We start from the raw sequence: 22,235 nt of genomic DNA on the forward strand, positions 1-22,235 counted from the left end.
TTCACTATTGGTAATTTTTTTCAAAAGGCAGGGATGGCATACACAGTTTAAATTATTTTTTTTTTATGTAGGCACATGTTAGTAGTTGTACCATAAATAATATTAATGGTAATATACTTACCCCTAAATTTTTATAAATGTTTGAAAACTAATTTAAAAAAAAAAAAATTCATATTTTTGGCTTTAATAACTCTGATAGGGCTGGCGATACCTCAAATTTGCACAACTTGTACTGTTTTTGTAGATGTTTATGGAAAATAAAAACATTTCTTGTGCATTGTACTAATAAAAGAGTTATAACCTCTCAAAAATCATGAAAACCTGTTAAAAGTGATACCACTTTGATTCACTAAATAAGTGCTCCAAGGGGGTTTCTTGCCTTCTTTGCACTTTACATTTTTTATATTTAACCCGTATGTTATTAAATTGACCTTTTCAATATTTTAAAAATTATTAATGATAGGTTGTAATTTAATGTTAACTTAACCAATACCTCATAAAATTTTGATTCAAAAATCCTTGTAAAACTTATCCAAACTGAGATTTTAATAGGTAGCCTACTTGTTTTTTCAAGAATTTACTTTTATTTTTAAATTAATTTATTTTTGTCAACACTATTGAAGAAAAAAAAAATTGTAGCAAAATTTTAATTATTCTTCAATGAAATGGCCTGTTTTTGCAGCAATGAAAGTTTATTATTCAGTGTCATTAACAAACAGCTGTGATATCTCTTCTGATAATTATCTTGAAATTGTGTAAGAACGACAGGTCACTGTAGTTAGTACAAAATATGTCAACTTTCTCAGGACTTTGCGGATCGGTACCCACACTTTATCTTCTTGAGACTTTTGAAATGATTTATGTGCGCCAGCTGGGTAGAAACAAAAAGAACCTGCACATCATTTTCAAAGCTAATATCTACCACTTCTCCTATCCACCACTAATCATCATGCACACAAGCAATAGTCTCTTTCCTTAAGTGAAAGTGGTACAATACTTGACACAGAATGGTCTTCATAGTTCTTGGAGTTTGAAGTAAAGTAATATCTTACAATGCCTTCAGACACTTCTGTGTCGTAATACATAATTTTCCATGAAATAGAACACAAAGAGTGAACTGTGACTTGGCTGTTGACCGAATGGAAGCTTTACGTCTTATCTGGATCAAGAAATTAAAAGTTTTCTGTAAAGTCTGCCAATACCTAACATTCTACTAAATCTAATTCTGATTTTTTTCTTCTTGAAAAACCGAGCTTCAGATTGTGACAAAAAATAGTGAGTTTCAGCTTTTCCAATATTTCCACTAATGATCTGAAAACTCTTTGGTCCGAAGAACAGTAATCATCTCTGCCTTATCAAACTGTTTGTACATTATTCTATCTGGTAACACATCATACTCTTCTGAAAAGTTGAGCGTCAAACACTACCTGCTTACCTACACTTACCTGGTGCACACAATTATCATACAGCTGTAGTTCATTGTAACAATTAAATATGTCTACTAAGTCCTTATAATTAACATTATGTCTAGGACCATCAATCATGAGTTTGATGTTCTGGTGGTGGGGGCAGACAAAAAGTATATGAATCCTGGAAGCACCAGTCAAGATACCCCATTTTGGATGGAGTTCCCAGAACTTTGATCTTCCAATTTTTTTCTCAGGGCTTTCACTTTTACAGGAAACATACAATTCATTTAAGTTTATCAGAACAAGGCGCTTTTGCTTATGTACTTTGACACCATCAACAAACGTGATAACACAACCCTTTTTACTAGGACATAGCCTCCTATTATTATCATCTTCATAAAATAACATAACTTTTTTAATTATATCATTACTAATTCCTGTTTTATGTCTTCTAGCTAACTCTGATAGAATGCCTTGCTCATTAACTAATTCTCTAGTAAGTCTAACCGAACGGCCAAACACATCGAAGACTGACATTATTTTAGATCTGGTCCACAATTGGGGAAGTAAACTGATAATTTAAACCTTATCTTCTTTAGAAGCAAGAAAAAATATTTATTTTAGTTTTAAAATAAGATCATCATATTCATGTGAAGAAGATTGAGCTGAATTTTCATTTTCAGAAACTTTTGAGTCAAAACACAGTTCGAGATTGTTTTTTAATTTTTCAGATACCTTATTTATTTTTAATTTTAATGCTGATGACCGGCTTTGATCTGTGCTTAATTTTTTCAATTTTGATGAAAGTGATAAACCCAAAATGCTACAAGCAGCATCCAATCGTTCAAGACTGTAATGTTGGGCAATGTATTGGCTCTTGGTCTTTGCATTTATATAGTTTTTTGTTTGCTGAGAAAAAATACTTTTGAAACAGTTAATACACAGAGACTTTCCAGGAATTAAATTTAAATTTGGAAAAATGGATTCTTTACGAGCTTGCTCTAATTCTATTTGTCTTTAAGTTTTTTCTTAACTGTTTTTTTTATGAGTTCTCAAAGGTCCACAACAGAACTGTCCATACAGGTGACTGAATTTTGACAAAAATTTTTTTTCATGATATTTACAAAATCTAATGACATTTGAATTAAGACATAAAAAAATAAGTTTTGGTTTTCAACACTAAATTCACAAACTTTAATGAGTTCTCTTGGCACTAGATTATACACTGTTTTACGATACTCTCCATTCACATAAATTCCTATGGAACATTGTTCTTCCATTGTTTTATGTGAAATTACTTGAAGATAATGTAAAAATTTAACTGATTTTAAAATTTGCAAATATAATATTAAGTAAAACTTATTTATTTAATAAACACTTCCAAACACATGATGAAATTTGAGACACTGTAAAGATGTGAACAGGCCACTGACTGATGTCAGACTGACCAGTCTGTAACTGCAAAGCTAAATGATAATGCAATACACATAAATAAGCATGTGGCAACATGAATTTTCCTGTTGACTGGAAATGAGTTCAAGCACCTGTTATAACATGAAAACTCAGTTGAATGGTTCAAACAAATCTACTTGAGCTACAATAATTGATATAAAAATATTAAAGTGCCAAGAAGATAAGAACCCCCTTGGAGCATTTTTTTAGTGAGTCAAAATGGTATCCCTTTAGCAGATTTTACATGATTTTTAAGAGGTTATAATTTTTTATTAGTATAATACACAAGAAACGTTTTTATTGGCCATAAACATCTACAAAAACTGTACGCTATGCAAATTGATTTTTATCACCAGCCCTATTAGAGTTATTTGAAGCCAAAATTTGAATTTTAAAAAAATTAGTTTTCAAACATTCATAAAAATTTAGGAGTAACTATATTATTATTTATGATAAAACTACTAACATATACCTACATATAAAAATAATAATTTAAACTGTGTTATGCCATCCCTGCCTCTTGAAAAAAATTACCAATAGTGAAATTTCACTGTTTTTCATGTTCAACTTTTTTTGGTTAATTTTCTCACAGGAAGAAGAGAGATAGGTAAATAAAACTACTGAACCAATAAACACTGACCCTTGAGAAAATATGAATAAATTGCTTTTTGCATCATCCTTCCAGGACCAACAGTTTTTTAGTTATGATTTTTTCTGTAAACCCTTACAATCACAAAAATAGGTGTGAGCACTGAAAAAAAAACTGGCTGCCACAGGTAAACTGCTTAAATAAAAAATTTAGAAAAAAATAGTTTTAAAGTCCTGAAATAAGTAGGAAACAAGTGGATAAGTTACAACTTTTTTTGAATTTGTCAAGCAACCACTCTTGGGTCACTTCAAATGGATTGACCCAAAGAATAAAAAAGTGGAAAATAAAAAATATTAACTGCAACCTCAAACATTCAAGAATTATAACATTAGTCCGATGTATGCAAATATAATCAGAAATAAAGGCATACAGGAGTGAATTTTGTTATAAAAATTTGACATTGTTTTTTTGATTTCAGTGAAATAATGATAGCTGATAAAATCTAAGATATTCATCAAATAAAATTTAGATTTTTTGTAATGTAACAGAACATAGGTTTTATTAAAATAAAAGAATAAAAAAAACAATTAGTTTTTTACTGAACTATATCCATTAAGTTAATAATATTGAAATTAACATTACATAAATTCTTTGTCTCCTTTACTATACCTCTGACAAAATTCAATTCATTAACAATCATTTGGTAGATATCTGTTATGGTTACAGCTCTTTCAATTCGAAGTCATTTCAGACGATGCTAGGACTTATCTTATTTTGACTTCTATTGTTTTTACAAAACATTGTTTACAAAACTCAAAATTATACTTTTACCACAAGTTCAAAACAACAGAATATCATTTTATGTAAATTTTAGATGTTTGTGTTAAGAAAAACATATATAAGTTATCAATCAAAATTTTTAGAGAAACGACATCTTGCAAACTTTTTGATTTAAATGAAGGAAGTTAAAAAAATGGGTTTCTAATTTTTTATCTATATTATATTTATTTATTAAATTGAGAGATAATAAATAAACCTTGTTTACGTTTGTTCCTTACGATTTATTTTACTCTAACCTTAAAAAAATTCAAAATCAATCCCAACTTAATTCTTATACCATAAATAAACAATCCAGGCATACATTATATATATATATATATATATATATATATATATATATATATATTTAATTTTGAAGTTTGCTTTTTCTTAATTAAGAGGGTTTTAAAGTAAACTGATAACTTAGTCACTGAGGAAATTAAAAGAATCATAAATGGTTATATGTGTCATAAATAAGTGTTTACGATGAAAAAATAAATTTTTTCTAAGATGATGTTCAACCATCACCAACATTCATTTTATGGATGACTCAAGCATAAGAGTATTTGTCTTTATATTTGTTTACGATTTGTAATACATTTGATTTTTGTTTATTGTATTCATATGCTTGTCTTAAATTTTGCAAGTGTCTTAAAAGGGTCTATTAGCTGTTTTTAAGTGGAATATTTCAAAATTAAAAAAAAAACTGTTTGAATTATTTCACTTTTAACTTGAACTATTTAATGATGTTTTATGTACATGTTTAACTAAATTTGCATTTGCCTGTGCCATAACTAATGAACCAATTTGAGAGGTGTTATATTTTCAGTAAATTAGAATATAAAAAAAATAATCAACCTTTGCAAAAAAAACACAAATTAACTAAACTCAAAGTTCATTTTCAGTTCAATAAGTCCAAAAAAAAAAAAAAAATTTAATGCTTTCCTTCACTATAGAAATAGTTTCACATGGTCTAATAATTTAAGTAAATTCACAATCGCACAATAAACTGACAATTGGTATTAATGTAAAAAATTACTTAAGTTAATTTTTTTCCATCCATACTTTTATTTTTTACCTGGTAACTCCTGGAGTCCCACCAACTTGACATGCTCTACTCCTTTTTAAACTGTTTATGATACTACTTTTTCCAACATTTGGCAATCCTGAAAAATTAAAACATTTAAACTGATTACATTAAATCCATTTACACTAGCTTATTTATCTAGAAGTAATTCCTACATAGTAGTTGTTCTTTTAATGTCATACAAATGATGACTTTTCCCACAGCCCAAATTTTCAATAAAAATATTTACGTAAGGAAAAATACTGTACGTAAGATTTCAATGATGATTTACAAAACATATTGAAACATAAAATTATTTCTATTTTTACTAAAAACAGTTACTAGAACTATAACAATTTTTTTGTCGTAAAATTTCTACATTTTTTTACATTTTCTGGTGTAAACAGCATTAATATAGCTTTAAAACAGTCATTTTATGGAATAATTTGTCATTTATAAATTACTGATAGCTCTTTTTTTGGAATTTTAAGAAAAGTGTCAAACAAGCCAAACATAAACAATTTGTCCCAACTGTTCTTAATTTTTTTTTTGTGTAAATTCATTAAGTTTAAAAAATTAAACAATGAACATTAAAAGGCTTTGATAATTTATAATATAAATACTCAAATAATTAATTATTTTTGTGGGAAATATTTTTTAGGGTATTTAAAATCATAAAAGTAGATATAATAAACAAAAAAAAGTCAAATGTTTATCATACTAACATATAAAAAAAAATCTTTATCTGTCCTACTAACAAATTCTTGCAGGGTCTGTAGCAGTCAAAGAGGAAGCTGCTGGTGTTCCGTCATGGACTGAACCATCTTGTACGGAGTCCAGGTCTGGGAAGCAGGTTTAAAAGTCGCAAGAGATAGCGGGATTCTGGAAAGGTTATGTAGGAGGGCTTAAAGGTCATTTCCTCCTACAAAACTGTCTCATACGAAGCGGCTATGATCTTGGCGGGAATCTTCCCCTTGGATCTACTGGCCATGAAGCAGTGTGAGAGGAAGAAGGGTGTTACCCACAGTGTGGCTAGGGAGAACCTTCTTAGGTGATGACAGAGGTGGAACACTTCCAACAAAGGGGCCTGGACCAGGAGGCTGCTGCCCAACATGAAGGGTTGGATGTGCAGAAATTGGGGTGAGCTTGATTACTTTCTTTCCCATTTCTTCAGCGGTGGGTGTTTCAATTTTTCCCTCTACATGAGGGGGAGGGCAGACACCCATGAGTGTGGGTGCTGCTCGGTGGAGGTGGACACTGCCAAGCACACTATCTTCGATTACCCATGGTGGGAGAGGGAAACAGAGAGAGAGTGACAGAGGGGGAGTGAGAGACAGAAAAAGAGAGAGAGAGAGATGTTGTCTGGGTTGTAGGTTATAATCGTCTCCCTGGACGACATAGCTGAAATCATGGGTGGTCATGGCCAGGTTTATAATGTCCTCCATGTCCAGGAAGAGGGAGGATGAGAACCAGTGAAATTCATAGCGTAATTCGTGTAGTAGTTAGTTTCATCATGTAATTTTCATTGGGTTGTCTATAGTATTGTTTTTCTTGGGTTTATTTATTTTTGCATGAACGTGTCTACATTAAAAAAAAAAAAAAAATATTGTAGTGTTATGTCGTGTGTATTTTTGTAGTGTAAGTATAATTTTTTAACTTGTAGTGTGGTTTGTGTATTTGTAATTTCTTGTAGTGTAATTTGCATGTTGGGGAATTATTTCGCGGATTTGACGCTGTAATTCACACTGTCATTGTGTTATTCATTAGCATGTTACCATCATGTTGCGTCAGGTCATTTATTGTGTTGCGTTTTTGGATTTATTTGCATTTTAATTGTGATTGTATCAACATTTGTATCCATAGCGAAATTCACACCTGTGTAGTCATAGGGCTAATTAACAAAAAAAATTTGTGCTGTAGTTGTAGCATTATATACACACATATATATATATATATATATATATATATAATATGGTTATTGTAGTGTTATAGTAATTTAGTGTTGTAATTTTAAGTCGTTGTGGTGTGTTGTTGGTTCAAACTCTCGTTGAAGCTAGAGTAAACCGGTCTGGAGTCTGCGTACCCTGATGTTACACCTGGTGGTTCCAGGGTATACAGGATTACTCCGAACGGTGGTGGTTTTAGTCGGTAGTCTGCTGATGGTGGTCAGATACGATCATAAGTAGGAGTCAGACACTCCGTGCGTAAATCAGCTTCAACCTCAAAAAAAATATTCTTGCAGATTCATTCATACACAATGCCACCAAGTCTCCCATTTGAAAATTTTTAAAACAGATTTTATTGTATGTAGTATATTCATAATTAATGGTGAATCTTGAAAATGAATTTTCAACTACTAAAGCGACAACTTGTAAGTAAAAAATACATAACATAGATATAATGTTCATTTTCTTTTTACTTTATCTAATCAAAAAAACTTTCTAAAGAAAATAAAAAGTAAGGATTAAGTTTATTTATTTCCTTCTTATTAAGAAATTAAGAATTAAGAATTTACCTGAGTATCAAGCAAGTTTTTCAGCTGACTGAGCAACATGCATCATATTTCTTTTAAACTGAGCATTTATACTTTAGAACACACATTTAAATATATAATAATTCAGTGCCACAAATCTTCAATAAATCTCTTTTTTGAACTGAGCTTTTGTGTGTTTAACACTCAAAAGTAAGTATAACATATAGGAATTTTTTTTCTATATTTCAATCAGTAATTATTCTAAAATCACATAAAATGCAATAAAGCATTTTAAGTACAAAATTATAATTCCTTTTTGCAGATATCATCTTTAAATTGAAAAAAAAGTACAGTTGCTAGTGATAAGTTTGAAACTGAAACATATTTCACACTGAAGAAGTTGTGGAAGAACAGAATTTAAAAATGAATACTCACAAGAATTATGTTTACATATTACTGTATTAACTCACTGATTATTTCATCTCTTCATAACAAACTTTACAACACTAATTTCCTAGTCAATTTAATTATAGAAAAGCAGTGTACAAAAAAAAACATGATCTGCATAAGTGCTTCATTGGGAGGAGTATAGGATGCTCTACTAAATACACACAAATTATTTCTCCTTCACGAAGTACAATGGATCAAATAACATTTTATTGCAATACCAATTAATTGAGCCAGATTATAAAGAATCTTACCAGGGCAGTATATTACTTTTACTTTTCTACATTACAAATGATTACTTTCTGCTGTTGGCTTTTACATAAAATACTTTTTTGCTTTAATTTTTTATTTCTACCAAATTTCTTTCTTCACACGATATCAACAGAAGATAGTGGGGCAATGTGGCTTGGAGGACCTCCGAGAAAAAATGAAGTTTAAAAAACTAAATATTGTTAAAATAAGGAATTAAAATAGAGAAAAAAAACTGTAAATTGAGCTATAATGAATATTGAGCAAACATACCAAACATTTATTTCAATTTTTGTTTTATATTTAATTCAGAACCTGCTTAAATAAAAACACAAGGTTCAAATTACATTGCTTTAATTAAACAGTAATGTTCATACAGAATTATTAAAAGTATTTGAACATCCATTTTTAAAAACTAGACATTTTTATCAGAATAAAAGTGGTATTAGTTTATTATGAATAATGCACTGTTAGATCCTGCAAAGGGAATTCTTCGCGAAATGTCTTAATAAGAAATCAAAATAAATTATTAATTAATAAAATTAATAATAAATTTCTATATGAATCAAAAATTCAAATAAAAAAAGTTTTACCTCAGCTGAATCACGGAAAAATACGAGTAATTCATAATAGCAATCAACACGTACAGATTTGAAACAACAATTCTTTAGAAGAGCAATAAAAAATATTTTATTAGGTAAAATAATTTACTAATTAGGTGAGCATTGCAGAACAGTGTAAATAAACTGGAAAAAATTAAAAAAAAATTGAATTTGAAACCACCTTCACATTCATTAAGAAAAAAAAAAAAAAAATGGTGATTTGCATATATTCTAAAATAGAATATATATATGCATACATTCTATTTAATGCATAGTAAGAAATAAAATTAAAAAAAAAAATAATTTTGTGTATAAAAGACTAAATAAAATTAACAATTTACAATTATTAAATATATTTATTTCATGCAAAATCTTCAAATTTTTTATGAACTTTGCAAAAAGTACATTAGATTTTAGTTACATTATGAAAACTGATCAGAAAATAATCGAACTTTATTTTTTTTAATCTTTATTAATAATTTTACAGATTACACAGATAAACATAATTTTTGTTTCCTAACATGCGGTACATGATTTTAATCTGTTTTTTGATGCTAAAAACAAATATGAACTCAGAATTTTTCTATCACCCATCATTTTTGAAAAATTTGTAAATTTTAACTAAAGGATTTTTTCTTTTATAATGTATATATAGCATTTTAAGGTCCTATATTGTATTTTGTTAGCTCATTTTTTACTGTTAAACTTTGTTAATATAATTTGTAAGCTGTAAATAAACAATACTAGACAAAGAATTAAATCATATCATAGTCACTTATTATTGACATATGTACATAATGGTTTGGCGTGAACCAAAGGATCATGTAACAGATTGTTAATTTTGTTTAACAAGTGTGGAATTTCTAAAAAGTCTAAACATACTGTAAAATATCCTTCATCACAATCTGCAATCAGGCCTGTACCTCACAGTGAAATTATTCCAGTTCCTGAGCCACCTGTGAATGTATGTTTCAAAAGCAGCGATGAAGAATCAGGCATTACTGAAGAAGTCAACGATGTTTTTAATTTTGAATTATCTTCCAATAAACCACATCTTATATCAAGGTCGAATTAAATGACTTGGTTAGAGATTTAAATTTATCAAAAATCAAGCTGAACTGTTAGGATCAAGATTGCAAGGTTGGAATTTACTTCAAAACAATACAAAAATTTCAGGCTTTCGAAACCAACAAAAAGAAATTTCTCAATACTTTATTGATGAAAATAATTTGGTTTATTGTACAAATATTGATGAGCTTATGTTGTACTTAGGACAAGTTCATAAACCTGAGGACTGGCACCTTATCATAGATCATCCAAATACAGTTTAAAAATGGTTCTACTACACAACGGTAACAAATATCCTTCGATACCAATTGCTTATGATATTAATTTGAAAGAGAGATCAGATGTGATGAAAGACATTCTTAAAAATATAAATTATAAAAATCATAGCTGGAACATATGTGGTGATTTGAACGTTATAGCTTTTTTGTTAAGCATGCAGTTAGGCTATACTAAATACATGTATTTTCTTTGCGAATGGGACAACTAAGCTAGGGATAAACATAATGTTATCAAATACTGGAAGAAACAAGACAAATTAACTCCAAATGGGAATAATATTATTCATGAGCCCCCTTAGTTGAACCCAAAAAACTTTTTTACACCCCCCTCCATATGGACTAATGAACTAATTTTACGACTAGGACTAATGAAAAATTTTGTAAAAGCAATGAAGATGGATAGTCCTGGATTTTTGTACATCAAGCAGAAATTTCCAAATGAAAGTGAAGGAAAAAATTAAAGAAGGAATATTTGTTGATCCTCAAGTAAGAAAGTTGGTCAAACATCATGTATTTAACTCAATGTTAAATAATATAGAAAGTGCAGCTTCGGCTTCATTTAAAGATGTTTGCAAAAATTTTTCTTGGCAAAAAAAATCCAACAATTACCACGAATTATTAATCAACTTCTTAGTTTATACACAGCTGTAATATATCTTATAGTACATTTCGTTTACTCACATCTGGATTTTTTCCCCGAAAACCATGGTAACATAAGTGACAAACAAGGTCAATGTTTCCACTAAGACATTTCAGTAATGGAAAGTCGCTATGAAGGGAAATGAATACTATAATGCTAGCCGATTACTGTTGCAAATTAATTCGGGATGTGCCTGAGGCTATTTATAAAATAAAAGCATCAACAAAATCATTCTAACACAAGTATGGCCATGCAAAATTATAATTTTTACAGATTTTAACCACATTTTCCCTTAATTTTTTTTTGAAGGGTAGAAACATTAAACATTTTATTTTTTTGGGTATCAGTGTTATTGGTCCTTGTCCCCTTCAAAATACTCCTCTCCCCTATTCACATACTTTTTTGCAGCGACGTTTCCACTTCACAAAGCAGTCCTGGATAGCTTCATTTGAAATGATCTTTAAGGTCCGTAACAGATTTGTTTTAAGGTCATCAATAGTCTCAAAATTGCATTCTTTCATTACCGATTTTAATTTTGGAAAAAATAAAAAATCACAAAGAGCCAAATCTGGCAAGTAGGGCTATTTCCCTACTGGCAAGTAGGGAAATAGCAAATTGAGATGCTAACTTCTGCAAATTCTCTGATAGACAATCGACAATTTTCTGAAATCCAGGTTGTTGATTTTCTGAACATGGTTGAGGGTCGTCTTCAATTAATGGATGACCATTTTTAAATTGTGAAAACCATTTGCAACATTGTGTACAACCTAAAGCATCATCTCTGTAAGCTTGTTTCAAAAGCTGAAACATTTCTGTGAAAGCTTTTCCCAGTTTGTAAAATTTTACATTGTTTTGTTGCTCCTGAAAATCACACATTACAAAAATCACTACTTACACTTAAGCATGTTGCACTCAAATAATAACATGAAAATTAAATGAGATATCAACAATTCAAGAACAGGTGGCTACAGAGGAGGTTATACAGAACACAATGCTGTAAACTGTACATCACTAAATATCTCCGTTGGCATGTAAATTAAAAATGTTTGGTTTAGAAACAGACTTTGTAAGTCTTGTTTCATCTGTTTGCAATAAGATTTCAGTTACTTTACAATTAGTCATTATTACTTAGAGTATCACGACATATAATCTAGATATGTATTAGGTGCCTTAACATAATCTTTGATCGCTTCCCGGCCTCTGGCCCAGTGCTGTAAAACTTGTAATTACTGCTACCAGTAGCGATAGATTGCTTCAACAAATACAGCGTACCTATGTTCACATCGTCGGGGCAATGATACTGGCTGTCAGTCAACCTGCGTTGCTGTGGGGTTTAGGCAACACAACCGTGTAGTGTGTTGCAGAAATGCCACTGTCAGCTAAATAAGGATGTTTCCTTTGTTTGAATCGTGTCCCCATTTTCATAGGTTTGTGAGGCCTATAAATTTTTCTGATCCTCTGGCAGGTTTGGGAATAGATTTCGCTCCAACCTCGTCAGTGGTATATATTAGGAGCTTTAAAGCTTTGACTTTTTCGAGTGGGGTTGTGTGAGAACAGGCGGCCTTACTTGGAATAACTAAGCCGAACGCTCACCTGTCTTGTGGTAGGTGTTAGGTTTCATTCAAATTGAGCTGCATTGCTTGGCAGTGCAGTTGTTGTATTATTTTAATTAGCTGTGATGGAGCAATCCGGGCGAGATTGCCTTGAGGTCTTAGTTGGTTTAGCCAAAGACTTGGTTACCGGTGACCCCCTTCCTGCCTAGAAGGTCACTAGGCAAGTCTCTGCCGAAGCCACAGTCCTCTGTTAAGGAGAACATGGAGGTCTCCATGAGAGTGGAGGCTCTACCCTCTTGTGCACTGGCGGACTGCAAGAAAAATCCGGCCAAAACCTATGCATCAAGCTGTGTGGGAAAGACTAAAGTTGGAACTGTACAGGGAGAACAAGACAGTGGAGGGCGACCCAAGGCTGAGAGGCAGCTCCTTGCAAGTTGAGAATGGTGGAATACAGTGGCGCGGTAGTCAGCTCTGTCCTAGAGGACTTCAAGGCGAAGTCACACTTGAAGGGGTCTACCTCGGGATCCAAAGGGATAGGGCAGATTGAAGGTATGCAGTCTGCATGGGCCAAAATATCCTCTAAAACAGAGTCAAGGATTTCAGTGAAATTTAGACAGCCAGTCGACTCGTACCTTTCTGAATGTTCCTTGATGGTTGCTGAAAAACAAAAACCTCCAGGGCGCAAACCGAGCCCTTGATTCAGTCGTTTCTCGACTGGGCAAGGTGGGCAAGGTCGGGCAAGGTGGATCAGGTGGTGGAAGGAGTTAAGGACTTCAAACCGGAAACAGGGAGGGTCTTTCGTGAGATCCACACTTAAAACGGGTAAAGGAGAAGGTAAAAAAGCCTGTCTTTTTTGCTGTGGTAACAGCCGCACTGGAGCCTAAGCAGGTTAGTCCCCTGCCACTAGTCCAAGCACCGACTATCAAAATTAAGCAGGTCATCATCAAGGTGGTCCCTGTGATGCCTGGTCTGGGGGCTTCATCTTCAATGACAGAGCTGACCCTGAAGAAGGTCCTGGACCCATGGAAGGAAAGGTTCAAGATTTCCCAGGTCACAAAAAAGGGACCATTAAGTCATCTTGGAGGTTGTTAACGAGCAGCAGGCGAAGCGGCTGCTGGAGGCCGATGTTCTTAGGAAAAACGGGCTGAAGGCTCAGTAGTTGGCCGACCAGAGGCCACAAGTGTTGGTCTATGATTTGGCAAGGGCCACGAGGGTAGAGGAGCCCGAAATCCTCAGGGCTATACAGTCAAAATTCTGTGTTGGATATGGCTGTCGAGGACTTCCTCAAGGGGACAAGAGTGGTCCAGCAGTTGGGGTGGAAAGAGGCCTGAAAGAGCCAAGAGCCACTAGATAATTGAGACCTTGCCAAAGGTCTGGCAGGGCTTGGTGGCCGGTGGTCTTTTTGGATAGACCTCTTGCAGGGTTGTCAACCATACAAAAGTACCCCGGTGCTTCAAATGTCAAGGCTTTGGGCACACCTTTCTCTACTGTAGAGCAGAGTCAGAGATGTGTCGTTGCTGGGCACAGGGCAGTTAACTGCTGTAATACCACCGCACCTGCAAAGTGCGCTCCCTGTGCCTTGTTGAAAGGCTTTGATGCCGGATACCAGGTTGGAGGCAAACAATGCAGACTGCATGACACAGCCTGGCGAAGATTGTAAACAATACGGCATATGGCGATACCTGAATAGGGGAAGCTTTCAAGGACAGTCGTCACGTTGTTGAACACTTGTGCCTGGGGCACTTAAACCTGCGTCATTCCCAAGCAGCCACCAATGAAGCCATGAGAATTATTGAGGTCCTCTTGGTCCAGTAGCCATACACGGTCAGGGATATGGTGGTCGGCTTCATCGGGGTTGTTGTTATTCAACATGGTATGGTACCATGCTTATTCCACTCACACTTTTAAGTTAGTTCTAGGAGCTAGTTAGGACATTGGTCGCTAAACTGTTTTGTGGCTCAGTAACCGTTTATGGCACAGACATTCAATCTTATGCTTTAGAGCGACCAAATGGGGTGGCAGCAAGAGAAATGCCAAGCAAACCAATAAACTTTGACTGGACGCAAGACAAATTAACTCCCAATAAATGGCCCAATCATGTCCAAGAATTATTAACTTCCCATACAAGGTCTATTAAAGAAATGAAGAATGAAATGCATTCTTTACTGAGCTGCATCTATTGTTTTAAATCAGCAACTGAAATGCAACTGATAATCAACCATACAAGTGATGGATTCACTCTGTTCCATTACAGGGGTTGATTATGTGATGAATATAATGATGGTAATTCAAAGATGAAAGTTGAAAGTAATGATTCTCAGAGACAAGAAGTCTGATTAGGACTACTTGCACATCATATGCTTACGGCACATACAGTCATAAGAAAGACAGATAATATAAAAAAAACTAACACATTTTTAGATTAAATTTTTAACATATCTCTTTTTGTGGGGAATAGCAGCATTATTATATGCACTATTCCTAATCAGTTCAGAAAATTTAATCTAAAAAAAAATAACTTCAGAAATTTTAATAAATTAATAAATTTTTATTAAATTTTACACACACTACACATGATTTCATTGCAAATGAAAATGTATACTTACCAACAACTCCTACAGTAATAGATGTTTTAATTCCTTTATTTCGACAATAGTTAGCCAACAGTGACATTAGAAGCTCAGCCCCAACACACTGTGAAACTTGAAGAGCCTCTTTAGGCGCATGACGTTTCAATTTTTGCCGACCCAATCGGTTTGACTGAGACTGGGTACTTGCTTTAAATGCTACTGTGGGAAAACTCCGCCGTAAATATTTTAACCATCGATCTAGAATTTCTCTTGGAACTAAATCTGTCAAAAAAATACAATATAGAAGAAATTACATTCTTTTATTAAACTCTATATCAAGAAACAAATATTTATAATTTTCACAAGCCTCAATCAACAAATTTTATCAAGTACTCAAAAGGTAAAGAATGATTAAGGCAGTAATTAAAACAAAAAATATAACTAAAATAAAACATACTAAAACAACATAGGTTACACTTGAAATTTTTTATTATGTAAGAATAAACAAGCAAATTTCTTTCAAAACACATACTCTGATCATAACATAATTAATACTAAAATTAAAATATCATAAAACTAAAGTAAAATTAACATTTAATATTTACTTTACTGCTAAATAACTAATGGGCAAGTTAAAGATTGATGTGTAATCTTCAACTACAGTGGATTTCAAGGAAAAGCATAATGCCCATCATGAATAGAGGATCTATCAAGCATAGTTTAGCAACAGGTATTATATTATTATTATATCATTACCTGCCCAAAGGCAGGACCCCTGTACATTGCCCATCTCCATTCTCTTATATTTCCAGCTAAATTCTACAGTTCCCCTCTTCAGATAGTTCCCTAATTTCAAATTAGTTCACTAATTTCCGTCCCCTCTTTTTGACACCTTTTGCTACTTTCTTTAACCAGCCTTTCTTTTCCCATGATTAATTCCAATTTTTTTAGTTTCCTGTATTGTGGAATTTTCTGATTAAGTTCCTATTTCTGTTCATTACACTCATTCCTTTTTCCTTTTCACTTTGTGTACATTTAATTTTCTTCATTCTTTTTCTTGCCTATATATCAACTGCCTACATTTTTTTTTCCTTTTTCAAGTATCCATGTCTCTTTTCCAAACAGAAGTATACTTTAAATGTAGCATTTGACAAAATGTTAATCAATCATTATAATTTATCTTTTATACTATTGATAATCTCAAACCATTTGTATTTATCAAGAGATTTAAAAAGAAAAAAACATTTTCCCTAATTTTAATTCTATTTACATAATTAAAAAATAATAATTTATAAAGCTATTTATACCCTTTCAGACAATCACATGTTCATGTTTAATTGAAGAAATAAAACACATAATTAACTGACAAATAAACACACACACATGCACATGTTCACACACACACATACACAAACTGATTTAATTGATAGATAGATCAATTGTCACTCATTTGAAGAAAACAAGAAGCTTGACTTCTAGAGTTTATCTCAAAGAGAGAACAGAGTTAAATTTGTATAGTTTTGATTTTTTAAAAGGCTTTTTTCTTTTGTTAATTTTTACCAGAGTTTTAGTGCATCATTATATGAAAATTTAAAAAAAATAAGTTTTTTTTTTAATCCAATTAAATATTCAAAACAAAGCTGCTCACTTTCATGGTAAATGGCTAAGTTAGTAAATATAGGAGCAATAACAATTCCCAACAAGTATGAGAATACACACTCAGTATCCCCAAAAAGTAAATCTAATACCAGAAATAGTTAGTCACTACATTATTACTGGAGTTTTGTTTTAAATGGAAATTTAAAATAAATTTTTATTGTAACAATAAATGCAGGCTCAGTAAATTCTGTCTGCTACTACCCGACTCCCTTTTTAAATTGCGTCCTCGTTACTTCTAATAATAAGAATGGCTCAACACCCCCACCCCTATATGCTTCTTGTTGTATTTATAACTTTTTAAGGATTTTTCTGCATTTAATTTTTGTTAGTAAGAGCTGTCACTGTGAGTAGGAAATTGTGTATAGTGTGTAGCAAGTGATTGATAATGGACGTTATGAAAAGTGAGAAGAGTAAATCAATCTATATAGTCAGTGGTTACAAATTCAGATTCCTCAAACATGATAATGGAATTAAGCGATGGGCATAACTACAAAGGCTTTTAAGTATTACTTAAAAAGTGATTTGAAAACTAAAATTACAGAAAGTTTTCAAGAACACACTCATGCATGTTTGGAAGAAAATACATACATAACAGACAAAAAAATAGCAAATTCTGTGAAAATAAATGCAGCTTGAGATATTTTATGTCATCAAAATCTGACAAACAGAACTGACAAATAATGGAGACATAAGATGATTATCACCTGGAGATGAGTTAATCAAGCAAGTAATTAGGCATCCAGAAAATCAATTCATCAAAGTCTTCTAAAAATTCATTATGTAACTCATTGCGTTTTGCAAGAAATGGAAATTGTCACCAAACTGGGGAAGATTTCCTCATGATGAACAATCCAGAAAAAGGATTTGAAGTTTAAAAATTCTGTGTCAAACACCAAAACTCTATGTTGATGGTACATTTAAAAGTTGTCCAAAATTTTTCAAACAGATATTCACAATGGATTTATAAATGGTATGAATGCACCATTAGTTTATTTTTGTGTTACTGGACAAAGACTCTTGCACTTACACCAAACTATTCAGGTTAACTGCTATGAAGTGCAAATATTGCATAATTTCTCTCTTGACTTCGAATCATACTAGCTATAAACAACACTTTATGGTGCTGCAAAAGTTGCTATTCAATGAAAACCAAGGGTTGTCATTTTCATCTAGGGCAAAACTGGTAGAAAAAATTCAAACTCCTGGATTGTCTTCTGAATATAAATTAAACATGGAAATCAGCTGTTTTTTAAAATTATTTTTTGGCCTAAGTCCTGATGACATAGATGCCTGTTTCAAAGACTGGCATTAGAACCTGAGGGAAAAGAAAAGATAAGAATAATCACAAATTACGCATTTGACAATTACACTTCTGATGATGATTTGTTTCCTCCAAGAATATGGATGGATATCAGCATTTCAACAAAGTGTATGATGAAAAACTGTGAATCTATAAGTGATCTTGCAATCTAAAGTGTAAATGTGCACTTCCACACTTCTCATTCCAACATATACAATGTTGTTGATGTTTTAAAAAATTTCCAAGCTGATACATACATCAAATTAAGAAATAATGAAGAATGTAAGGAAATATAAATGGATAGGAAATATAAATGGAAAAGGAAATGTATCTCCATGAACAAATTAATAAATTCACAAGAAAAACCTCAAATACAATATGTAGAAGCTGCCTGCATGAAATTTTTACCGATAAGATAAAGTAACATAGAAGATTGACTAAATTATTATAGCTAGACAAGCAACAGCAAAAAAATAAATAAATAAAACATTAAAAATTGCACAGAAAATTGACAAAACTATTTTAAATGATTAGATAAACAGCATAAAAAAAATAAACATAGAAAATTGACCAAACTATTTACAAGCAACTAGACAGAACATATACTGTAGTTCCTTTCAAAGAATATCTGATTATTACTAATAGGTGTGAAATATGTTTTTTTCTTTTCAATCGGTTATTAAAACCACAAATGATTAGAGGAAATTTGGTAAATCATTGAGTGGAACGTATATTTATTATGGAGGAGTTAGAGAGCCAATTAAATTTAGTTTTTGAATTATATCAGAGATGAAAGAAGTAAATTGTCTCACATCATCAACTTATTAATATAAATTATTAGATTTTATAATACTGTCAAAGTGATCATAATTTTGAATACATCATTGTTTTATTTTTAAACACAATTTTTATTTTTGTATTCAGTGCAAAAATAATAGTTAATCGCCTTTGTTGGTCAACGAGTGAGCTCATCTTCAAATTCAACTAATAATATTTTTTATTAAAACACACTATAGTTATGATGTTCTTAGTAGCTGTCATTTATATAGTTAGGAGTGGGAAAAACCTACTGCTCGAACTATCAGTCACCTTCATAGCTCTGCAGAAAGTGAATGAGTATGAATTGTATTGAAGTGATTTCTGCACTAATGGGTCAACCATCTATGTCATTACAATTAGGAATTTACTTCTTCATATTTATGTTACATTTTATTTGAGTATTTTTATACTTTTCTGTATAGTGTTGGTGGTGTAAACTCAAGTTAAAGCTATTATAATAACTTTCTCTTATTTTCAAGTAAATAATTTATGCATAAATTTTTTTGTAATAATTTTGTATTCCTGTGTAAATAATTTGTTAACTTTGTTTAATGTAAATATTGTTAGGTGTAAGTATTTTTGTGTAAATAAGACATTGCAGTAATGAGACATCATATGGGTATCGACCATCAAATGCGGCAAAATCAAATTATACTACAATAGCTTGATGAAGATATAATGGAAGAGTAACTCCTAGCAGACTTGAATGACAACGCAGAAATGATAAATAGTAATCACAACAGGAATAGTGAAGTTTCTGGTGATGGCGCTGACGACAACCAAGGCCTTCAGTATGTTGGCAAGGACAATATTACTTTGTGGAATGTGCATGCGCCATGTCATGGAATACATAGGAGGCAAAGAAACATAGTACTTTATTCTCCTGGAGTAAGAGGTAAAGCAAGAAATGTCAGTACAATTTAGGAAGCTTGGAGCTATATTTTCCTGATCATGTTGTTGAGGAAATTACTCATCACACTAACACTCAAATTCAGGAAAATATAAATAATTATGCTCGTGAAAGTGATGTACTCAACATTAACGCTAATGAGATAAATAATGGCTGTTATTGGATTACTCTATTTGGCTGGGGTAATGACAAAATCTTACCAAAATGTTCAGAATCTATGGGATACCGAAGGTACTACACCGGCATATCTCTTCGATTGGTTATGCCTTATAAGCGAATTTATTTGCTTGTGAGAGCACTCTTGATTTGATAATGCAGTCATGAGGTTAGCTAGAAAAGCAGTCTATAGACTCGCTCCAATCAAATGTTTTTGAAGGATTCAGTTCAATGTTGTAAGGAATTTTACAATGTTAGAGAGGATATGTAACTTTGAATGAAATGCTTGAGAGGTTTTGTGGCTGATAAGTTTTGGGCAGTATAATCAAAGGAAGCACATCAAATATGCATTGAAGGTATTCACCATGGTTAACTATAGTATACCATGGTATACTATATGTCACTATGGAACTTTACACTGGTATCCAGCCTAAAGGATACCATTTAAGCTGAATTATCATTTCAGCTAAATAATTTCTTCTAGTAGCATAGTGCAATAAATGATAAAATCAAACAGATACTCATGAAGAAATGTAACCATGGATAACTGGTTCTCATCAGAAAGTCCAGATTGATCAACTTGTTAGAGATTAAAACTTGACAGTTGTCGTCAATCAGAAAAAATAAAAGAGAAATTCCGCTTCTATTAGTCAACTCAAGACCAAAATCCATATATAGTAATGTATTTACATTTTGAAGAGAAGTCTCATAAGTTCTATAAAAGGACAGAAATGTAATTCTTATCTCAAGTATACACAACACGGATGAAATTGATGAAGATATTGGATTTGTATAAACGATACTATTAAACTTTTATAATCTTACGAAAGTGGTGTTCATGTCGTCAACCAGATGAAATCAAAATATTCCATGGATAAGATTTCATACACATGGCCATTGCGACTACTTTTCATCATTTCTGATGTTGGAGCAATCAGTGCTTGCTCCAACCTTATTTAGCAACACTTAGAAAAAATGGTTCGAAGAAAGTATTTGAAAAGTCTAGCTTTTGAGCTTTGTAGAAATCACCTAATAGTTAAAGTACAAAAAAATGGTCTGCAAAACAATTTATAGCTGAAGATTAAAAAACATTTAGGAATTCAGGAAATACTTGCAGTAGAACCTGCTCCTAACAAATAAAGAATTAAATGCACATATTGTCCTAGGAATAAAAACTGTAAAACAACAGTAAGATGCTTATTATGCATAGTTCCCATCTGCTGTGAACATACAATGACAACGTGCAAAACTGTAACCAACGAGATGCTGAGAATAATGAATGCTAGAAATAAACTTGACTTTTTAAAATTTACTTTCATATAAATAGTAAGTTTAAAATAATATAATCTGTTTAAAATTTATAATATTATGAAAAATCTGTAATTTCAGTTTTTCAATGTATTAAAATTTATTTTACTATTCATTTATATTAAATAAAATGTTTTTAACTTGAGTAATAAAAATAACGAGAAACAAGAAAGTATAACAAATAATAAAACAAGTCCAACAAAAATTAATAACATAAACATGAGCCGAAATGACATACTGAAAGTCAGTTCACTCACTTTCAGCAACCTACATCATCGTATGTCGCGGGTCAACAAACGATGGGCTAATTAAATGCATAAGTGAAAATAATGAAAAAATTACTTTCACATTAACAGGTTACATTATCAGAAAACTGTTTTTTTATCAGTGTTTTGATAAATAATCAAATATAGTTGCATCACATAACTATCATGTTATTCAAAAAAATTAAAGTTGAATTCAAGATTTTTCATAAAATTTTCAGTAAATAGTTTTCTACAGATGTGTTTTCTGCAACAGTTTAACTTCTAGTGACTATCAATTTTAACATAAAATAATAACCAAATCTTTTTAACATTCTGTAGGGGTAATTAATTCTACATACATTTTATTCATTAAAATTTTTAACTGAAATACTCATAAAAAGCCTAATTATATCTCAGTAGAACATGTTACCTAACTGCTTATACTAACCACTACTGAATATTAAACTCCATTAACCAAAGTAAACACTGGTAAAATGGGCACTCAGATACAAACTTAAGGATTATAAGAAATGTTAAATGCTACTATGTTGCAAAGGCAGCATCTCCCTAACAAGGGAGATGAATATTAAAAAAAAAAAAAACAGACCCCTGCTAGAGCCAAA

General features: G+C 31.7%; 1 protein-coding gene across 2 annotated transcripts in view; it reads right to left on the reverse strand.

Moving 5' to 3' along the window:
- Ns1 (Nucleostemin 1) overlaps positions 1 to 22,235 on the reverse strand; it is a 57,808-nt gene that overhangs the window by 21,465 nt on the left and 14,108 nt on the right. For both annotated transcript variants that reach the window (XM_075376452.1, XM_075376460.1), the window contains exons 5-6: positions 15,252 to 15,497; positions 5,348 to 5,435 (exon numbers count right to left, since the gene is read on the reverse strand). In XM_075376452.1, coding sequence (XP_075232567.1) covers positions 5,348 to 5,435; positions 15,252 to 15,497 — 334 coding nt within the window. The remainder of the gene's footprint in view (positions 1 to 5,347; positions 5,436 to 15,251; positions 15,498 to 22,235) is intronic.

The sequence above is a fragment of the Lycorma delicatula genome, chromosome 1 (assembly GCF_047948215.1).
Source record: "Lycorma delicatula isolate Av1 chromosome 1, ASM4794821v1, whole genome shotgun sequence".
Classification (NCBI taxonomy): Eukaryota; Metazoa; Arthropoda; class Insecta; order Hemiptera; family Fulgoridae; genus Lycorma; species Lycorma delicatula.